The sequence below is a fragment of the Boleophthalmus pectinirostris genome, unplaced genomic scaffold (assembly GCF_026225935.1).
Source record: "Boleophthalmus pectinirostris isolate CB_2022bp ecotype Guang Dong unplaced genomic scaffold, ASM2622593v1 HiC_scaffold_17, whole genome shotgun sequence".
NCBI classification, from domain to species: domain Eukaryota; kingdom Metazoa; phylum Chordata; class Actinopteri; order Gobiiformes; family Gobiidae; genus Boleophthalmus; species Boleophthalmus pectinirostris.
Genome location: NW_026571115.1, coordinates 30,409,311 through 30,428,165, shown reverse-complemented (window position 1 = coordinate 30,428,165; position 18,855 = coordinate 30,409,311). Strand labels below are relative to the sequence as shown.

The 18,855-nt window shown below is 40.4% G+C and overlaps 1 protein-coding gene across 1 annotated transcript in view; it reads right to left on the bottom strand.

The window, feature by feature from the left end:
• Nucleotides 1-18,855, bottom strand: part of cacna1ia (calcium voltage-gated channel subunit alpha1 Ia) — a 493,137-nt gene that overhangs the window by 132,442 nt on the left and 341,840 nt on the right. Inside the window, exons 12-15 of the mRNA XM_055153099.1 lie at nt 15,893-16,010; nt 11,496-11,651; nt 9,537-9,627; nt 555-703 (exon numbers count right to left, since the gene is read on the bottom strand). Of these exons, the coding sequence (XP_055009074.1) occupies nt 555-703; nt 9,537-9,627; nt 11,496-11,651; nt 15,893-16,010 (514 nt within the window). The remainder of the gene's footprint in view (nt 1-554; nt 704-9,536; nt 9,628-11,495; nt 11,652-15,892; nt 16,011-18,855) is intronic.

Here is an 18,855-nt window from a genome sequence, read left to right as displayed (position 1 = left end):
TCTCAACAGATCTGACCTGTAACTTGGCCATATTGACATCATAGACTTGTCTTCACAGAGAGATAAGTTAAATGCCATACGGTGGAACATTCCAGGCAAAGCAATAACATTTCCATGGAGACAATATGGCTGCGGACCCTGCTCCAGAAAAGTTACACAGTGCACCTTAAAATTAAAACATTTTTATGAATAGTTTTGACTTGTTTAGAATAATTAGTGCTGAATTACTACTTTAAAGGTGCATTGTGTAACTTTTCTGACAAAGAAACAACAGAAATATGGCATTAAACCTTTCTATCTTCATGGAGACCAAACCAGACCAAGTTACAGGTCAGATCTGTGGAGAGGAGAACCCGCTCACAGTCAGAATGCCTGTTTTTCTAGGTATTTTTGAGCTGTAAAACCACTTGTAATCGAATAAATGTAAAGTAGAACTGTGGAACATTCCAAGCCCAACAATGACATACCCATAGAAACAACTTATTTTTCATTTTTGAGTTTTTTTTTTACCGGCAGAATCCTCTTTTGTGTTTCATTTTGGACTCAGCTCTTACCACAGCTCTCTGGTCCAGATTGCAGAGAGAGATGACGCTGTTTTTGCGGGAGTTCAGGGCGTAGGTCCACTTGTCTCCGGGGAACAGGCCGGGGGGCAGGGCTGACACGTCCAGGTGACCGTTCGGGGTCAGAGTGCAGATCTTTGGGTCTGGAAGCAAAAGGAACGAAAGAAGAATGTGGAATTTAGTCGGAAAGGCGCACAGTCACATTTATATAGTGCTTTTCTACGTGCAGTGGACACTAAAAAAGAGCGGCAGGTAGAGTAGCCAAGAATTGTACTCAAGTAATTGTGATGGTACTTTAAAATAATATTACTTAAAGGTTGTATAGAGGATTTTTTAAGGGAAAAAAACATACAGCGACAGTCCTTTTTCAGATGTTGTGCATGCGTGACACCACCTTCCTCAGTAGAAACATCTCCTCCCGCCTCTTTACTCTAGAAATCACGCTTGTTTACAGCCAGTGCGCGTTCAGAATTACTGTTGAAGTGACCTGTCTGGAAATAATTTAGCGACCGACACGTCATTTTTTTAGACATTTCGTCTGCTTCGTTCGCGCCGTCGCTGGAAGGAATCTCCAGGAATCACCTCAGTTTGGCTTTGCTCCTTTTCCCCTTCTCTTCTTCTTTCATCGACCTCAAAAACGGACTTTCTTTTGCGGCGAACCGGTCGCGGATTCTCGTCCGACATCGCGAAAAACTGTGCGAATTGCGAGGAAGATACAGTTAGAAAACGCCTCTAAGAACCGCTCCATAAACCACATAATCCCCGCGCGCCGGCGAGTCAGTTACACTAGAAACGCAGGAAGTTTGACTGACAACCTAACAGCCAATAGAAAATGAGGTAGCCTGGTTTTCTATTGGCTGATGTTTATCTGGCCTCACTACGTCCACAGTTGATCGATTTTCATTCTTTTTTTTTTTTTTTTTGGTCATCATAATTACAAAGCTGCTGTATCTCTGTAATGGTATTTTAAACTTTCACTGACAAATTGAAACAAAAACAAAAAATCCTCCATACAACCTTTAAGTAGAAGTACAAAGTAGTACTCAAGTAACTTAAAGAGGAACTGTTGGGACACCTGATATATGATTTAAAGTTAATGTAATTGGAAAGATAAAACATTAAATAATCTTAAATTTCCCTTGGAATCAATAAAGTATTTATCTGTCCGCCCGTCCATCTGTCTGTCCATCTATCCATCTCTCTCTCACTGTCTATCACTCTCTTTGTCTCTCTATCTTTCTCTCTGATTATCTCTCTTTCTCTCTCTCTCTCTCTCTCTCTCTGTTTCTCTCTCTCTATTTCTTTCTGTTTGTCTCTCTCTGTCTACCGCGCTCTATGTCTCTCTATCTTTCTCTGATTATCTCCTTCTCTCTCTCTCTCTCTCTCTGTCTATCTCTGTCTCTCTGTCTCTTTCTGTCTGTCTCTCGCTGTTTCTCTCTCTCTGTCTATCTCTCTTTCTATCTATCTCCCTCTGCCTCTTTCTATTTCTATCTCTCAATCTCTGCCTCTTTCTCTCTATCTCTCACTCTCTGCTCTCTCTGTTTATCTTGCTCTCTGTCTATCTCTGCCTCTTTCTCTCTATCTCTTACTCTGTCTCTTTCTGTCTCTCTGTGTCTTTCTCTCTCTGTCTGTCTCTCACTCTCTGCCTCTCTCTGTTTATCTTGCTCTCTCCCTCTATCTCTGTCTCTTTCTGTCTATCTCGTGCTCTTGGTTTCTCTCTATCAGTCTCTCTGTCTATCTCTCTCTCTCTCTGTCTCTCTCCCTTCCTGTTTATCTCTCTCTGTCTATCGCTCTCTTTGTCTCTCTGTCTTTCTCTCCGATTATCTCTCTCTCTTTCTCTGTCTGTCTCTTTCTGTTTATCTCTCTCTCTGTCTATCGCTCTCTTTGTCTCTCTACCGTTTTCTCTAATTAGCTGTCTCTCTCTGTCTTCTCTGTCTCTCTGTCTGTCTGTCTATTTCTCTCTCTCTCTCTCTCTTTTCTGTCTCGCTCTGTCTATTTCTCTCTCTCTATCTTGCTCTCTTTGTCTATCTCTCGATCTCTGTCTCTCTTTCTATCTATCTTGCTCTGTCTATCTCTGTCTCTTTCTGTCTATCTCGCGCTCTTTGTTTCTCTCTCTCTCTCTCTCTCTCTGTCTTTCTCCCTCCCTGTTTATCTCTTTTTATTGCTCTCTTTGTCTCTCTATCTTTCTCTCTGATTATCTCTCTTTCTCTCTCTCTCTCTCTGTTTCTCTCTCTCTATTTCTTTCTGTTTGTCTCTCTCTGTCTACCGCGCTCTATGTCTCTCTATCTTTCTCTGATTATCTCCTCTCTCTCTCTTTGTCTATCTCTGTCTCTCTCTCTCTGTCTCTTTCTGTCTGTCTTTTGCTGTTTCTCTCTCTCTGTCTATCTCTCTTTCTATCTATCTCCCTCTGCCTCTTTCTCTCTATCTCTTACTCTCTGTCTCTTTCTGTCTCTCTCTGTGTCTTTCTCTCTCTGTCTGTCTCTCACTCTCTGCCTCTCTCTGTTTATCTTGCTCTCTGTCCATCTCTGCCTCTTTCTGTCTATCTCTCGCTCTTTGTTTCTCTTTCTGTCTCCCTCTCTCTACCTTGCTCTCTTTGTCGATCTCTTGCTCCCTGTCTCTCTATCTGTCTTGCTCTCTCCCTCTATCTCTGTCTCTTTCTGTCTATCTCGTGCTCTTGGTTTCTCTCTATCAGTCTCTCTGTCTCTCTGTCTCTCTCCCTTCCTGTTTATCTCTATCTGTCTATCGCTCTTTTTGTCTCTCTATCTTTCTCTCAGATTATCTCTCTCTCTTTCTCTGTCTGTCTCTTTCTGTTTATCTCTCTCTCTGTCTATCGCTCTCTTTGTCTCTCTACCTTTTTCTCTAATTATCTTTCTTTCTCTCTCTCTGTCTCTCTGTCTAGCTCTCTGTCTGTCTCTCTATCTCACTCTATCTATCTCCCTCTTTGTTTTTCTCTGTCTGTCTCTCTATCTCACTCTCTCTCTCTCACATTCTGTCTCGCTCTGTCTATTTCTCTCTCTCTCTCACTTTCTGTCTCGCTCTGTCTATTTCTCTCTCTCTCTCTATCTTGCTCTCTTTGTCTATCTCTCGATCTCTGTCTCTCTTTCTATCTATCTTGCTCTGTCTATCTCTGTCTCTTTCTGTCTATCTCGCGCTCTTTGTTTCTCTCTCTCTCTCTCTCTCTCTGTCTTTCTCCCTCCCTGTTTATCTCTTTTTATTGCTCTCTTTGTCTCTCTATCTTTCTCTCTGATTATCTCTCTTTCTCTGTCTAGCTCTCTCTCTCTCTCTCTCTCTGTTTCTCTCTCTCTATTTCTTTCTGTTTGTCTCTCTCTGTCTACCGCGCTCTATGTCTCTCTATCTTTCTCTGATTATCTCTCTCTCTCTCTCTCTCTCTGTCTGTCTCTCTCTCTCTGTCTCTTTCTGTCTGTCTTTCGCTGTTTCTCTCTCTCTGTCTATCTCTCTTTCTATCTATCTCCCTCTGCCTCTTTCTCTCTATCTCTTACTCTCTGTCTCTCTCTGTGTCTTTCTCTCTCTGTCTGTCTCTCACTCTCTGCCTCTCTGTTTATCTTGCTCTCTGTCCATCTCTGCCTCTTTCTGTCTATCTCTCGCTCTTTGTTTCTCTTTCTGTCTCCCTCTCTTTGTCGATCTCTTGCTCCCTGTCTCTCTATCTATCTTGCTCTCTCCCTCTATCTCTGTCTCTTTCTGTCTATCTCGTGCTCTTGGTTTCTCTCTATCAGTCTCTCTGTCTATCTCTCTCTCTCTGTCTCTCTCCCTTCCTGTTTATCTCTATCTGTCTATCGCTCTCTTTGTCTCTCTCTGTCTTTCTCTCTCTCTCTTTCTCTGTCTGTCTCTTTCTGTTTATCTCTCTCTCTGTCTATCGCTCTCTTTGTCTCTCTACCTTTTTCTCTAATTATCTTTCTTTCTCTCTCTCTGTCTCTCTGTCTGTCTCTCTATCTCACTCTATCTATCGCCCTCTTTGTTTTTCTCTGTCTGTCTCTCTATTTCTCTCTCTCTTTCTCTCTCACTTTCTGTCTCGCTCTGTCTATTTCTCTCTCTCTCTCTATCTTGCTCTCTTTGTCTATCTCTCGATCTCTGTCTCTCTTTCTATCTATCTTGCTCTGTCTATCTCTGTCTCTTTCTGTCTATCTCGCGCTCTTTGTTTCTCTCTCTCTCTCTCTCTCTCTCTGTCTTTCTCCCTCCCTGTTTATCTCTTTTTATTGCTCTCTTTGTCTCTCTATCTTTCTCTCTGATTATCTCTCTTTCTCTCTCTGTGTGTCTATCTCTATATCTCTTACTCTCTGCCTCTCTGTGTCTATCTCTCGCTCTTTGCGTCTCTGTCTCTATCTTGCTCTCTCTGTCTATCTCTCTCTTTCTCTCTCTCTGTTTCTCTCTCTCTCTGTCTCCCTAGCTATCTATCTCCCTCTTTGTTTTTCTCTGTCTGTCCATTTCTCTCTCTCACTTACTTTCTGTCTCACTCTCTGTCTATTTCTCTCTTTCTCTCTATCTATCTTGCTCTTTCTGTCTATCTCTCGCTCTTTGTTTCTCTCTCTGTCTATCTCTCTCTCTATTTATCTCTCTCTCTTTCTCATATACAAAATCTGGTATTCTCTCAAAAGTCTAAAGACATAAAAAAAAAGAGACAAAATAAATCATATCTGAAGGAGCTGCAAGAAACACAAATGTTCAAATCATTTCATATTGTTACTAGTGCTGTCATGCGATTAAAAAAATTGAGAGATTAATTAATTATGATCTGTAATTAATTAATCTAATTAATCTCTTTTTAATCTCACCTAAAAATTGCTGAGAAAAGCCTTCAATTTGAGGTATTTTCATTTAAATTCATTATTACATTATTGTGGCAGATCAAAAGACTGATATAGAACAAAAAAAAAAGACTTTATAAAGTCATTTATTGTTTAACAAATCTCTCCAAATTGGCTGTTGAGCCCAAGTCTCCATGAATAAGAAACTGTTTGCTGTAAAGTAGCAAAGACGAGGAAATCTGAACATAATAACTTTTGTCTACTTAAAGACAATAAAAAGTCCAGTCTTTCCTTAACCATATTAAAAATATTATTGATAGAGAAATGCTTTATATATGAGATCACTGGTTTTAGTCCTTGTTTTAGTCCTGGTTTAGACCTGCTTTAGTCCTAGTTTAGTCCTGGAATGGATTAATCCTGGTTTTAGTTCCTGTTTTAGTTCTGGTTTTAGTTCTGGTTTAGTCCTGGTTTAGTCCTGGTTTAGTCCTGGTTTAGACCTGGTTTAGACCTGGTTTAGACCTGGTTTAGACCTGGTTTAGACCTGGTTTAGTCCTGGTTTTAGTCTTGGTGTTAGTTCTGGTTTAGAGGCTCACAGGAGGAAACGCGGTTTACGCCGCGTACGCGAGAAAACACGATCCACACGCGGCTCACGGGAGCACGTCGGTGTCCACGCAGTGTCTACGGAAGGAAACATGGTCCGCGCGTTCTCAGGTTAATGACGATGATGAAGGTGTGTGTTTGTTTGTGTGTGTGTGTTTGTGTGTGTTTGTGTGTTTGTTTGTGTTTGTGTGTTTGTGTGTGTTTGTGTGTGTTTGTGTGTGTTTGTGTGCGTGTCCCTCATGTGGCAGGTCACTATAGGACAGTAGTGCAGACATCATGAGCCTATGCAGGTTGTTTTCACCAGTGACATTTAAGTTGTAGGCGATATTATATTTGTTATTTTCTTTTATATTTCACGTCGGGAGAATAATTTCCAAGACACAAATGTGTTTTTACCTGTGCACTGCTGCCTCTGTTCTACTGGCTCTTCGACCTCGTCCATTGTGCGACTGACGCCGCCAACGTTAACATGACGTTTACATCGCTCTTACTGCGCGCGTTTTGTGTGGGTTTCCGGCAATGAGTGGAATTACCGAAATAAAAAAATTTATAAATGTGTGTTTTTGTGTGTGTGTTGTTGTCCCAACAACACATAAAAACAGGTTTTATAATAAAGCAACTCACATACAGAAACAGTAAAGTTAGAGATTAAAAATGAGATTAACGCGATTAAAAAACATAACGCGCTAAATATGACTGTAATTAATTCATCGCAATTAACGCGATAATTTGACACCCCTAATTGTCACATAAAACTTTTATCACTTCAGACTCACTCGCAGTGGGAGGAGGAAGCATAACTTTTCACTCGAGAAAGAATAATGTTACTTCAATAAAAAAATATTACTCAAGTGACATCACGAGGTGGAACAGAGTGTTTTCTGTTCCATAGAGGAACTCAGCCTAAATACAGTGTGCAGGATTTGTGTGTTAAAACGAGTGAATGAAACAAAACACAACTCCAGGTCTGTTTGTGATGAGGAAACATAGATCAGAAAACAGCACCATATGGGCCCTTTAAAGATAATGGAATGGGCAGGGAGCAGCGGGCGGGTTTATATTTTGTATTTTACGGTTTAATAAACGTTTGCATTAGCTTGAAGACATGGCGAGCTGGAGGGGACGCTGCTGTGCTCACACTCTACAAGTTTTACTGCTTTTCTGGTTGTATGGTAGTTGCAATCTAAGGCACACTGCAGGTATTAATGCTCAATTCGGACTTTTTTGTGAAATCCGATTTTTTTGTGAGGCAAGGCAAGTTTATTCGTATGGCACAATTCGTACGCAAAGTAATTCAAAGTGCTTTACAGAATAAGAAAAACACCACAATAAAAACAAATCAAAACATAAATAATCATCATAAAATTAAAGATTAAAATAAAAACATTTAAAAGAGAGAGAGACTTTAATTACATAAATTAGAGAGAAGAGTGCAGAATGAAAACCTTTCAGTCATATGCAGTTAAGCAGAACCGTTTTGAGTCTGGATTTAAACAGAGTCAAAGTCGAGTCTGTCTCACATCTTCATGAAGACTGTTCCAGGTTTTAGCTGCGTGAATCTGAAAGGCTCCACCTGTTTAGTCCCAACTCTGGGCACCAGCAGGAGGCCGGTCCTGAGCTCTGCGAGATGGTTCATATGACACTAACATGTCACAGATGGACTTTGGTGCTCGGCCATGGAGAGACTTGTACAAGCAGAGCCGCTTTAAAGTCTCTGAGCCACAGGGGCCAGAACAGACTTCTGAGCACAAGACTTATGTGCTCATACTTCCTAGTTTGAGTCAGGACCCGAGCTGCAGCGTTCTGGATGTTCTGCAGCTGTGCGGTCGTTCACATTTCCAATTAAATGCGTCTTGTATGTGATCTCCAGTGTGAACTTTAAACGCCTCAGAAGTGTCCCGCATGTGCATCAGAGGACACACAGCGAGCGTGCTCAGTGTTTACAAAAAACGCTGGGCTTGTCTCCCAAAATATGGTCCAGTTCTTCGTAAAAATGGACAGGTTACACGTCCATGGCCGCTTCGTTTGTTTGAGTCTTTAGTCTCCTTGTATTTGGCTTGCAGGCTTTTTATTTTTCATTGACATTGGAGCTAGGACTGTGTGTAGCCGCTCTCATTTCTAAAACTGCCCGTTTCCAATAAGACCCCTGCAATTTGGCCTGAATACAGCGATCGCCCCAAATATTGATAAACTTGCTAACTTTGCTTTCCCTCCGTTGACGAGACTCCGAGCCTGACGTGTAGGTGGAATAAATGCAACTTGGCCATTCAGACTGAAGTCACATGTCAAAAGATCGGACGTGTATCAATTTTAGAGCACATATCCAAGTGGCCTGGGTTGCATTTGAAAAAAATTGGAACTGTGCCAGGTGACATGGGGCCAAAAAATCAGATTTGGGTTAGAGGTCTAGGTGGGACAGAATTTTCAGTCCTGCTCCCGCCCGCATATGCAATATTTTGTCCCGCTCCCTCCCGCAAGTCCCGTAGGATGGGAACCTTTGCTTTCTTAAAGGTTGTATAGAGGATTTTCCAAGGAACGATAAATCCAGCGACTGTTTGTCCTTTTTCAAATGTTGCGCATGCGTGAAACCACCCCCCCTCCCCTACAGCTCCTACGTAGAAACGCCTCCTCCCTCCTCCTCCTTACGCCAGAAACAGGTTTGTTTACAGCCGGTGCGCTGCACATGACTTGTAAACAACTAACTACAGTGTTGGTTAGGCAAGGCGGAGAAGTGAGGAGCGGGGGGAGCGGGTGTGCGGACATTTCGTTCGCGGACGAGAAGTGAGGAGCATGGGAGAAGAGCGGAGCAGGGAGAGAGAGAGGAGAGAGGAGAGGGGAGCGGTGCGCGGAGATTCCGTACCCGGAGAAGTGAGGAAGCAGTGGGGAAGAGCGGAACGGGCAGCGGGGACAGGAGCAGGAAAGGGGTTTGCAGAGAAGAGTGCGCGGAGAATCCTCCATACAACCTTTAAGCTCTATCAAACACGGAGAAGCGAAAGGAATTGGGCTGCATGGTTAAGTCCTGGCTAAATCCTGTTTTAGTCCTGTTTTGGACCTGTTTTTCTGTTTTTAGACCTGGTTTTGTCCTGGTTTAGTGGCACAGACGTACGGGAGGAGGGACTGTCCACACAGGGTACGGGTGGGGAGACAGTCTGGTGCTTAAAATGTTTTTATTAATGCCAAATAAAATATCCAGCACAAATTATGCATGATATGCTTACATTCACCATTTGTATATTTTACTTTACACAGTGAGCTTTCAAAGTGTGTCCTGTGCCGCACTGTTTTGCATCGGGTCCCGCAGGGCTCTAATTTGGGTCAGGCTGCAGTCTGAACGTACCCTAAATCAAGTGTGTGTAGTGTAATTAGGGATGGTTTATCGGTTATCTGCAATTATTGGTGATATCAGACAATTTCCACTGACATCGTATCGGTCCTGTATTGAAAACTTTGTCGATATTTGGCACCAAGTCCAGTCTTTTGTCTTCAGTGGTAGGTGCTTATGTAACGACCATTATATATCAAACTAACGCCGATGTTTCTTTTTGTTATAGTGCGCCGTGATGAAAAACCATAGGAAAAAACCTTTCTGAAAACACACACCAGCTCTCCTTACCTGACAGATGCAGAGAGTCCTTGAGCTTATCATTCTCCTCGAAATTACAAGAGGACCTGTCATCATCCGAGTACGAGCGGTTGGCGTCGCCCTGGCAACGGAGAGCACAATAGCGAATCAGCCGTGCATTATCACATTTCCCTAATTCTTTCAATGTTTTTTAAGGTGACGTCTTGCGCTTTCTATTCATCACTCGAACTAAAAAAAACGACGTCTGCCTTTGGAAAACGCACTTTATACACTGCACCTCTGCTGCCTTCAGCCATTAGGGAGTGTGACTGCAATGCTAATAGACCTATGTGTTTGTTGTGAGCGCAATTTGGCCCCGGAAAAGCTCAGAGCGAGTCCTGTGCTGGTGTACGGACTTTGAAACTTTTAGGAGACGTTTTGGTTTCTGATCTGTGATGTAACTACTCAGGGGAAATTGAAGTTTTTGATTTCTCAGAACAAAATGACCTTGTGAACGACGGATTAATTAAATACTCGTCTGAATGGAGCAAAATGTTGTTTAAAGTGGAGCTAAAAACTAAATCTTTTACAACTAAACAGTGTATATGGCGCTTAAATGGCATTGTATACTGCTCCAAACCTTTTGCAGTTCCAAGTACTATGTGACATCACCCAGGACTGCCCTCATTACAGTTAGGAGTTTCTGGTTACAAACACCTGGCTGCAGGGGCGGAGTTTAAAGTGTGGATACTTGTTGGATCAATCACACAGTTTCTTAAACCACCAGACCTCAACCCCTTCTCCTCTCCCCTCATTTTTCCTTTTAAGTCCTCCAGGCACTGTCCAGTTTAGCAGCTCTATTTGAAATGTTGAAATGTGGTTGTGCACTCGAATAAAACAACATCTAGGTAAGTTAAAATGACTTAATTTAAGAACATGTCACTTCATTTGAGTAAATTTATGTTGACAAGTAAAATTATCTACCAATGGGATAGATAATGTGTGTTTTTCTTAATTCAAGTAACATTTCATTTTGTTTTCTTATTTTAAGTGCAAAACTTTTTAAGTATAGCAAGATGTATTTTTATATTTTAAGTACAAAAATTCTTATTCCATTGACAGATCATTTTACTTGTCAATTGAAATTTACTCAAATCATTAAACTTTCTTAATTCATCTTAACTTGACTAGATTTAGTTTTTTGCACTGTGGGTGGAGTTTAAGTGTTTAGTCCCACTTTAAAAGTACCTGTGGACTCAAAAAATGCAAGGGTAGGAGGGGCAGAGTCTGGAGGTGTGAGTGTTACGACCACAGCCCCTGAAAAAGACTTGAAAAAACTTGAAAACAGCGGTCGTTCGGGGCTCAAGTTAGTGGTTTTAATGAAGCGAGGCCGAACAGGAGCGCCCCCTGCTGTTCACCGGACCAGATGTGCTTTATCCAACCAAAATCTTTCCACGATACCAGAAAACAGCATAATATAATATAATCATGTAATACAAATAATAATAATCATGTACCAATAAAATGAAACTACTTCACTTTTTAAAAATAAATCCTATTATGAATACTATATTTAACAGTAGTCGTATTGTATCATAAATGTAAATAATTCTTTAATTGTTTTGTTTTACAACCATAACATAAGCAACAGCGTGATTGGTCTAACAGGTATCCGCACTGAAACTTCGCCCCCGCAACCAGGTGTCTGTGATCAGAAACACCATGGCTTTAATCAGGGCAGTCTTGAGTGATGTCACCAACTACTGGGAATTGCAGAGGCCACCGGACGCACCACAAACTTTACATTTAGGTTTAGGCTTTTGACCAGAAAGCTACAAATTTTACCACAGTAAATTGCACTTTATTTGCCAAAAATGAATAAGAACAGTAGAAAATGCTATTAAAACACCATATACACAGTTCAATAGTGATAAAAAAAGTGCATTTAGTTCCAGTTTGAACCGGTCATTAGAATAGACATTGATAGTATTATTATTTTTTTCGCTTTACCTCAGCTTGAAATCCCTCGACCAAGATGGCGACCAGAAGATTGAAGAGCACGTAGTTCCCAAAGGTCATGAGGGCGACGAAGTACAGAGCGGCGCAGGGAGACGTGGAGGCCATGCCGTTGTACAGGACCATGTTCCAGTCCTCCTGAGTCAGAATCTACGCAACAAAAAGTATTTAAGAAGAGACACAATGCACAACACACACAATGCATCACAAAATATCACAATTTTGGCTGATGCAACAATCGGTATCGTGAGAAAATAAATATACTCTAACAAGTTATCTATGTACTGTTTTTGGAAAGTGAAATGGGCAAAAGGAAGTTTGTATTCATGGTTTTCCTTATTGATCCTCTGCAGCTGATTTCCTCAACATTCATGGGGAAGTGAAGGTATCTGAAAGCACTGCTCTGTCTGAAGCTCTTTTACTCAAATTAGACTTTAATCTGAGCTTTGTTTTAACACAATTTAACCAACAGTTTTTAAGTTAGTCTCTCTGTAAGACAATCTTAAAACTTTTTGGTTGCATTTGCTGACACGTACATTGCGTCTCCATGGTAAACACTGAACATTCCGCCACAGAGATACATGTAGAACTCCCCCGGCGTGATGCCACTGCAAAGCATCAATTAAGTCCTGCATTAGGTTTAGGCTGGTCTTGATTAGTCTAGTAAGTTTTTATTTTGACCCAGTTTGACTAGTAAATGAAAGACTAGAAAATGAACATACTGTGTCAAAAAGCATATCAAAAAACATCGTAGTAATATCGATATCGCAATACTAAACAAATATCGCATCTTTTTCTCGTACCATACATTACCATAACACAGTGATTAACTCCTCTTCAGTTGGTGTTCAACTAATTAGGAGTCAGTAATTAGTGGTGTAGTCTTAATATAGACCTGGTTTAGCCAATTTTAGACCTGGAATAGTCCTGGTATAGATCTGGTGTTACTCAGGAGGCTAAATATTTTCTGAAAGGTTTGAAAACTAATATCATAACATAAAACAAAGCACACTGCAAAAATACTATCTATACAAATCCATTAAAAACAATAATAACCAAGAATGGAATAATAGTAATAGTAATAAAATTTAGATTTGATTATTTTGTGTGTGTATTAATGGTGGAACTTTTGGCTCTTTTAGGGGATCCAAATCTTTTTGATCTGTTCATTTCACGGAGCCATTCAAAAAGGCTGGCTCTGTTACAATTAATTTAAATGACAAAAGCTTTTAAAAAATTAGACTCGGCTCCAAGAGTTCACGTTAAGGAACCACCATCACTAGTGTGTATCAGAGTCCTGCACCGGGTCGTGTACCCGTAAATATTTGCTGAAACGGGCGGGTTTTAACATTCTGGAATTTTACAGCTGGGTGTGCAGGTGGGTAGTGATAACACACGGGCGGGTCAGGTGAATCAAATGAACGGCGAACGGGAGAAAAATACCTCACACGCGTCCCGGACATCCGTGCTTTTCCAGGAACTATGGACCAGGTTGACAGAGACTTTAGTGTATTTATTACATAAACATAGTTCTGGTTTAGACCTGGGTAAGTCCTGGTTAAGTCCTGGTTCAGATCTGGTTCAGATCTGGTTAAGTCCTGGTTTAGATCTGGTTTATTCCTGGTGTAGTCCTGGTGTAGTCCTGGTCCAGTCCTGGTATAGTCCTGGTAATCGGCTCGGCAGTTGCGGCGTGTATATATTTATGCTAATGGAACTGATTCAGTCCTGGTTCTGTCCTGAGTCCATCCTGGTTCTGTCCTGGTTCAGTCCTTTTTCAGTCCTGGTGTAGTCCTGGTCCAGTCCTGGTGTAGTCCTGGTCCAGTCCTGGTGTAGTCCTGGTCCAGTCCTGGTGTAGTCCTGGTCCAGTCCTGGTGTAGTCCTGGCGATCGGCAGTGTGTATATATTTATAATCCGCTAATGACATGGCGTAGGTTCAGTCTTGGTTCAGTCCTGGTTTAGTCCTGGACTATTGGACTAATGGGTTGACCCTGATTTATCACGGGCACGGGCGGGTAACGGGTGAAATATTAACGGGTCCGGGCGGTTGTAGATTTAACTTTGATATAATCACGGGTTAACGGGCGGGTGCACTTCTCCAAAAATGGACCGGTGCAGGACTCTGGCGTGTATGAGCACTTCTGTAAACCAAGCATCATTATATTAAATTCATTATTATTAATAAAGAAGATCTACCTTGTAAGAGTGAGGTTCTGTGTCATTTTAGCCACTTTATTCATAGACATGCTTCACTTTTGTGGCATAATTACAATAACATTTTTGTCGCCATTAATGCATTTTTTCCATTCACTCCTCGCACTCTGATCTGAGCCAACAGCCACTCCAGCCACCAACAAGCTCTCTACACCATATTAGCATACCAGCATAATAGACCATGAAGTATATGGCCACTCAAAGCCACTACAAGTGTCAATTACAATTTAGATCTAGCTTTAAAAGTTTTAATAAAATAAAATAAAAGGTTATTCCGATACCAATGGTGGTGGTGGTAAAAAGGTGGTGGTAAAAGCTCAGATACTGCACATTTTTCAGGAATCAGTATCAGTGAGTACTTAGACCAAATCACGGATCCGATACCACTCTGTATTTTCCTGAACGAGGACCTGCTGATGAGAGCTTTTTTTTTGGTGACGTCTGTGACCTATTCCAGCGTTTGCCAAACTTTTTTTTTTTTCTGGGGACCCACATTTTAAAAGTCACAAACCTTCACGGCCCAAGTCAACAGACATTATTCATAAATTCGTAAAATAAAGGTGGATTTGACCATTATTGAATATTCATGAGGATATTTTATTGTTGACTGAGTGATCGTGTCTCTGAACAATTAGTATTACTCAAGTTTCAAACAAGGAAAAACAGTAACTGAACCAGGAATTATACAAAACATGTCTTTCTATTGAAATAGGCGGGCCTGTCTGTGTTTTTGTAGCATGTTCCAGTCCAGGGTAAAGGAGAAGATCATAACACACATATCGGGCACATATTTGGCAACCCCCCTCATCTCCTGTGACCCAGTCTTTGGGAAACAATGGCCTATGCTCCCGCTCAGAACAGGTTAAATACAGACTGTGGAGGCTCTGTGGAGACTTAAAACACCCAATAACACACAATAATAACAGAAAAGACATTGTGTTACCTCTGATACCTTCATTTACCCTTTGGTGGGGGTGTTGAACTTGGTAAAACAGGGTTTCCCCAGGTTTGACGACCCCAAATTTAAGACTTTTTAAAGACCTTTTTAAGACCACTTAAATTTAAATTAAGACCAATATCGCTCCCAATATACGGGCGAAAAACACCAGATCCAGTTCTAATAATGACCAACCAAATACTATATCTAGAACCTAAGAGACACTGTGGATTAAACCTACACTTCCCCATGATCCATCCAACGTCTTCTTCCACCGTACTGATCGTTTACTCATTGCCGCCGCATACTCCAAATTAGACGTTCATTCAAGTTACATGATTTCACATTGATGTTGTTGGTTTTATTTTCCTCCCTCCGTTTATAACATTGAACTGCAACTCGGTTGAGTATACAAAAAAATAGGCTAATTAAATAAAAAATAAGACTTGGACAACATAATGTAAGACTTTTTAAGGCCTTAATTTAGGAACATGAAATTTAAGACCTTTTTAAGACTTTTAAGACCCCGTGACTACCCTGTAAAATAATTGAAGCTACAGAAAGTGCAGCCTGACAACAGCCACTAACTTTGTGACTTTGTTTACTCTGCATAATTAGGATGCGAGGATGAGCATCTCAAAGTTTAATAAATTTTTTGCAGATTATCATAAAAAATTGCCTTTTAGAAGATTTAGTAGCGGCAAAATAGACTCTATTCACGCTTACGTCACAAACCAGGAAGATGTCTGGAAAGATGCGATGACTTCCGGTGAAGTTCCCGACACTGGGCTCACCGACTGACTGTGATAAAACCCACTGAAGTAAATATGTATGTGTTGTTTGGGATCATCTTGAATTTGGCACCTCATCTCGTCTAATCGCATGTACCCAGTGCACTCAGAGTTGTGGGTCAATGGGGAAATGATGAAAACTGAGTTGTGGTTGTAATTGTTGATGAGCCAAACATAATGGAACGCTACAATGACAGTGACATGAAGAAAACTGGGCCTGTTTCTCATTTTTCCTCAATTTTATCTACAAACTACTACTGGAAACGACCGGAAGGTGTCATCGCATGTTTCCAAACGTCTTCCTGGTTTGTGACGTAAGCATGAATAGGTATCGGCGAATACACCAAGGCCAAATATCAACATTGGATCCCCAAAAAATAGGTACTGGAACAATACTAGTGGTGATCCTAGACACTGTTTGCAGTAGTTGTCATCGTTCACAGTTGCAGTACCTGAAAGACAGTGACGATGGCCCAGAGCAGCGAGTCGAAGTTCTTGCGGTCAGGAACGGTGTCTCCAGCCTCCGTCTTCAGACTGAACTTACAGCCGAAGATGTGCATCCCCAGAATACTAAAACACAAACACAAGAGAAATGACACAATATTACATAAGGGTTGTCAAAAGTATCAATACCGAGATAGGAATCAATACTAAAATGAATATCGAAACCAGCAGGACCAAAACAGAGAATTCCATGGTAGAATTTGCCTTCATGATGTATTCAAGTTTGTGCTTTTATTTCTGTAGTTACTGGTTCAGCTCAATGGAGGGACACGAACTACCCAAACATAGGCTACAACTTGTTAAAAAATGAAACATTAAATTGAAATCTGTAGAAAAATGTAAGCTCCATATTAGAATCATACTTTAAAGGGCCCATATTACGCCATTTTCTGATCTGTTCTAATGTAGTTTCCTCATCACAAACAGACCTGGAGTTGTGTTTTGTCTCTTTCACATGTTGAAAACTGTTGGGCAAGTTACTTCAAAACTGCAGTGTGTTATTTATAACTTGTTACTGTCATTTCAAAGTAATTAGTTACATTACAATATTACTGTATTTAAAATGTAAGGCGTTACATGACTATTGCAGCACTTTTAAGTTACTCTCACTCTAACTGTGAAGATGCTGAACTTTTGCACCGTATATGGACTAAACCAGGACTGAACCAGGCCTGAACCAAGGACTGAACCAAAACTGAACCAGGGTTAAACCAGGTCTAAACCTAGGACTGAACCAAGGACTAAACCAGGACTAAACCAGACTAAACCAGAGCTGAACCAGGACTGAACCAGCTCTGCGCCAGTCCTTTAGCTTGCGGTCACGCGACTGTCTATGCGGCGCATCTCCGGCGTTTCACTGCTGCTGATATCGTGATGATTTTAGCAAATTTGTATGAAGAAAAACAAAAAACCCACCACTTCTATCCAGGTTAAAAATGCACAGTAACGTGCATTATTGACATTTGTACAGAGTAAATTATTACTATTTTTTTCCCTGTAATGCCGAACATTACTGCATTACAGCAAAAAGCAACACATTACAGTCATTTATTACTTTTTTAACTCCCAACACTGATGTTGAAAGCGTAAACCCTGAGTTCTTCTTTCAAACAGAAAACACTCTGTTCCACCTTCTGATGTCATATGGCGATACAAGAAGTGCTCCACCCTGTTTTTAAACTCATACGCCTTCACTAGAATGATTTGGATGATTTCAGCTCTGAAATTACAAATCTCTGCTGAAGAAAAATTATAAAATGTAGCTGTTAACTTGACACCTCCAGATTTTGATGGTTGGTAATAATAACATGGTGAAACAAGTGTATAATTAAATAAAAGTGTTCTTCACTCGGCCCATTCGTGACATGTGAGCCAGTAGTCACATTTTCTTTGTGCTTTGGTCATTTTTAAGTATCCTTTTCTGTATTTTGCTTAGATAAATGGCAATTTATTCCTCTTTTTGCTGTTGACAGGTATCAATTTTGTCAAAAAACATGGACATCTGTAATATTTCTTGAGACAAATCACTGGTTTGGGATAAATCTGCTGGGACAGGGGACACACGGCTCAAAACTGGGACTGTCCCAGGTAAATAGGGACGTCTGGTCACCTGAGCTTTGGAAATGTAGACAGACTGATAATAAAGTGTTACTCAAACGTGTGAAAGAAACAAACACAACTCCAGGTCTGTTTTTGAGAACATAACAACATTATAACATGGCTTAAAGCTCACAAGAGTCAATTTTGAGTAACATATGACCTTTAAATTGTGTTATCCCCAAAAACAGGAGATCGGACAAGCACTTTAAAAATCCAGTGAAATTAATAAGCAAGTTCAATATATTATTTCCTCCAATTGTTAGCATTAGCTTCACAAAAATGCGAACTAAACATAAGCACTAGTAGTTGTTGTTGTTAGCTTGTTGCGTAGCTTTGTACAATGCTAAAGCTAAGGTGTACCGAATTTAAACAGTTTTGTACACAACAAACTAACAACAAGTTGTATGAAATTAAAATTGTTGTTCATTTTTTTGTTACCTTTGTACACTGCTAAAGCTAAGTCGTACACAATTTAAGGTGACCAGATTTTCAAAATAAAAAACTGGGACATCCCCGTTTTTTTTGGTGACTGGTAATATATAAAAGTGTAAAACGATTGCGTAATTAAGGGAAATTATTATGCAGATATTGTTCATGACTTGCTAAAGTTAAGCTGTAAAGAATTAAAATAGTTGTTAGCTTGTTGTGTAGCTTAATGAGATGGTAAAGCTAAGGTGTACCAAATTTAAACAGCTTTGTACACAAAAAGTTAACAACAAATTAAGTTGTACCAAATTAAATTGTTGTTCATATTGTTGTTAAAATTTGTACACTGCTAAAGCTAAGGTGTAACAAATTCAAATTCTTGTTAATTTTGTTGTTAGCATTGTACAATGCTAAAGCTAAGGTGTACACAATTTTGGGTGACCAGATTTACAAAATAAAAAACTGGGACATCCCCATTTTTTATTTATTTATTTTTTGGTGGTTGGTAATAATAAAATACTGAAACAAGTGCGTAATTAAGAAAAATTATGAAGCAGAGACCACTCGTGACTAACATGTGAGTCAATATAGTCACATTTTCTTTGTGTTTTGGTCGTTTTTAAGCAGCTTTTCTGTATTTTATGTAAACAAATGACAATTAGTGCCTGTTTTTACTGTTAGCAGGGATCAGATTTGTCAAAAATAGAGACACCTGGGACATTTCTTGGATAAAACCAGGACAAATCAGTGGTTTGGGATAAATATACTGGGACTGGGGACACAGGGCTCAAAATTGGAACCGTCCCGGGTAAATAGAGACATCTGGTCACCCTAACCAAATTAAAATTGTTGAGCTACGCTAAAGCTAAGGTGCAACAAATAAAAA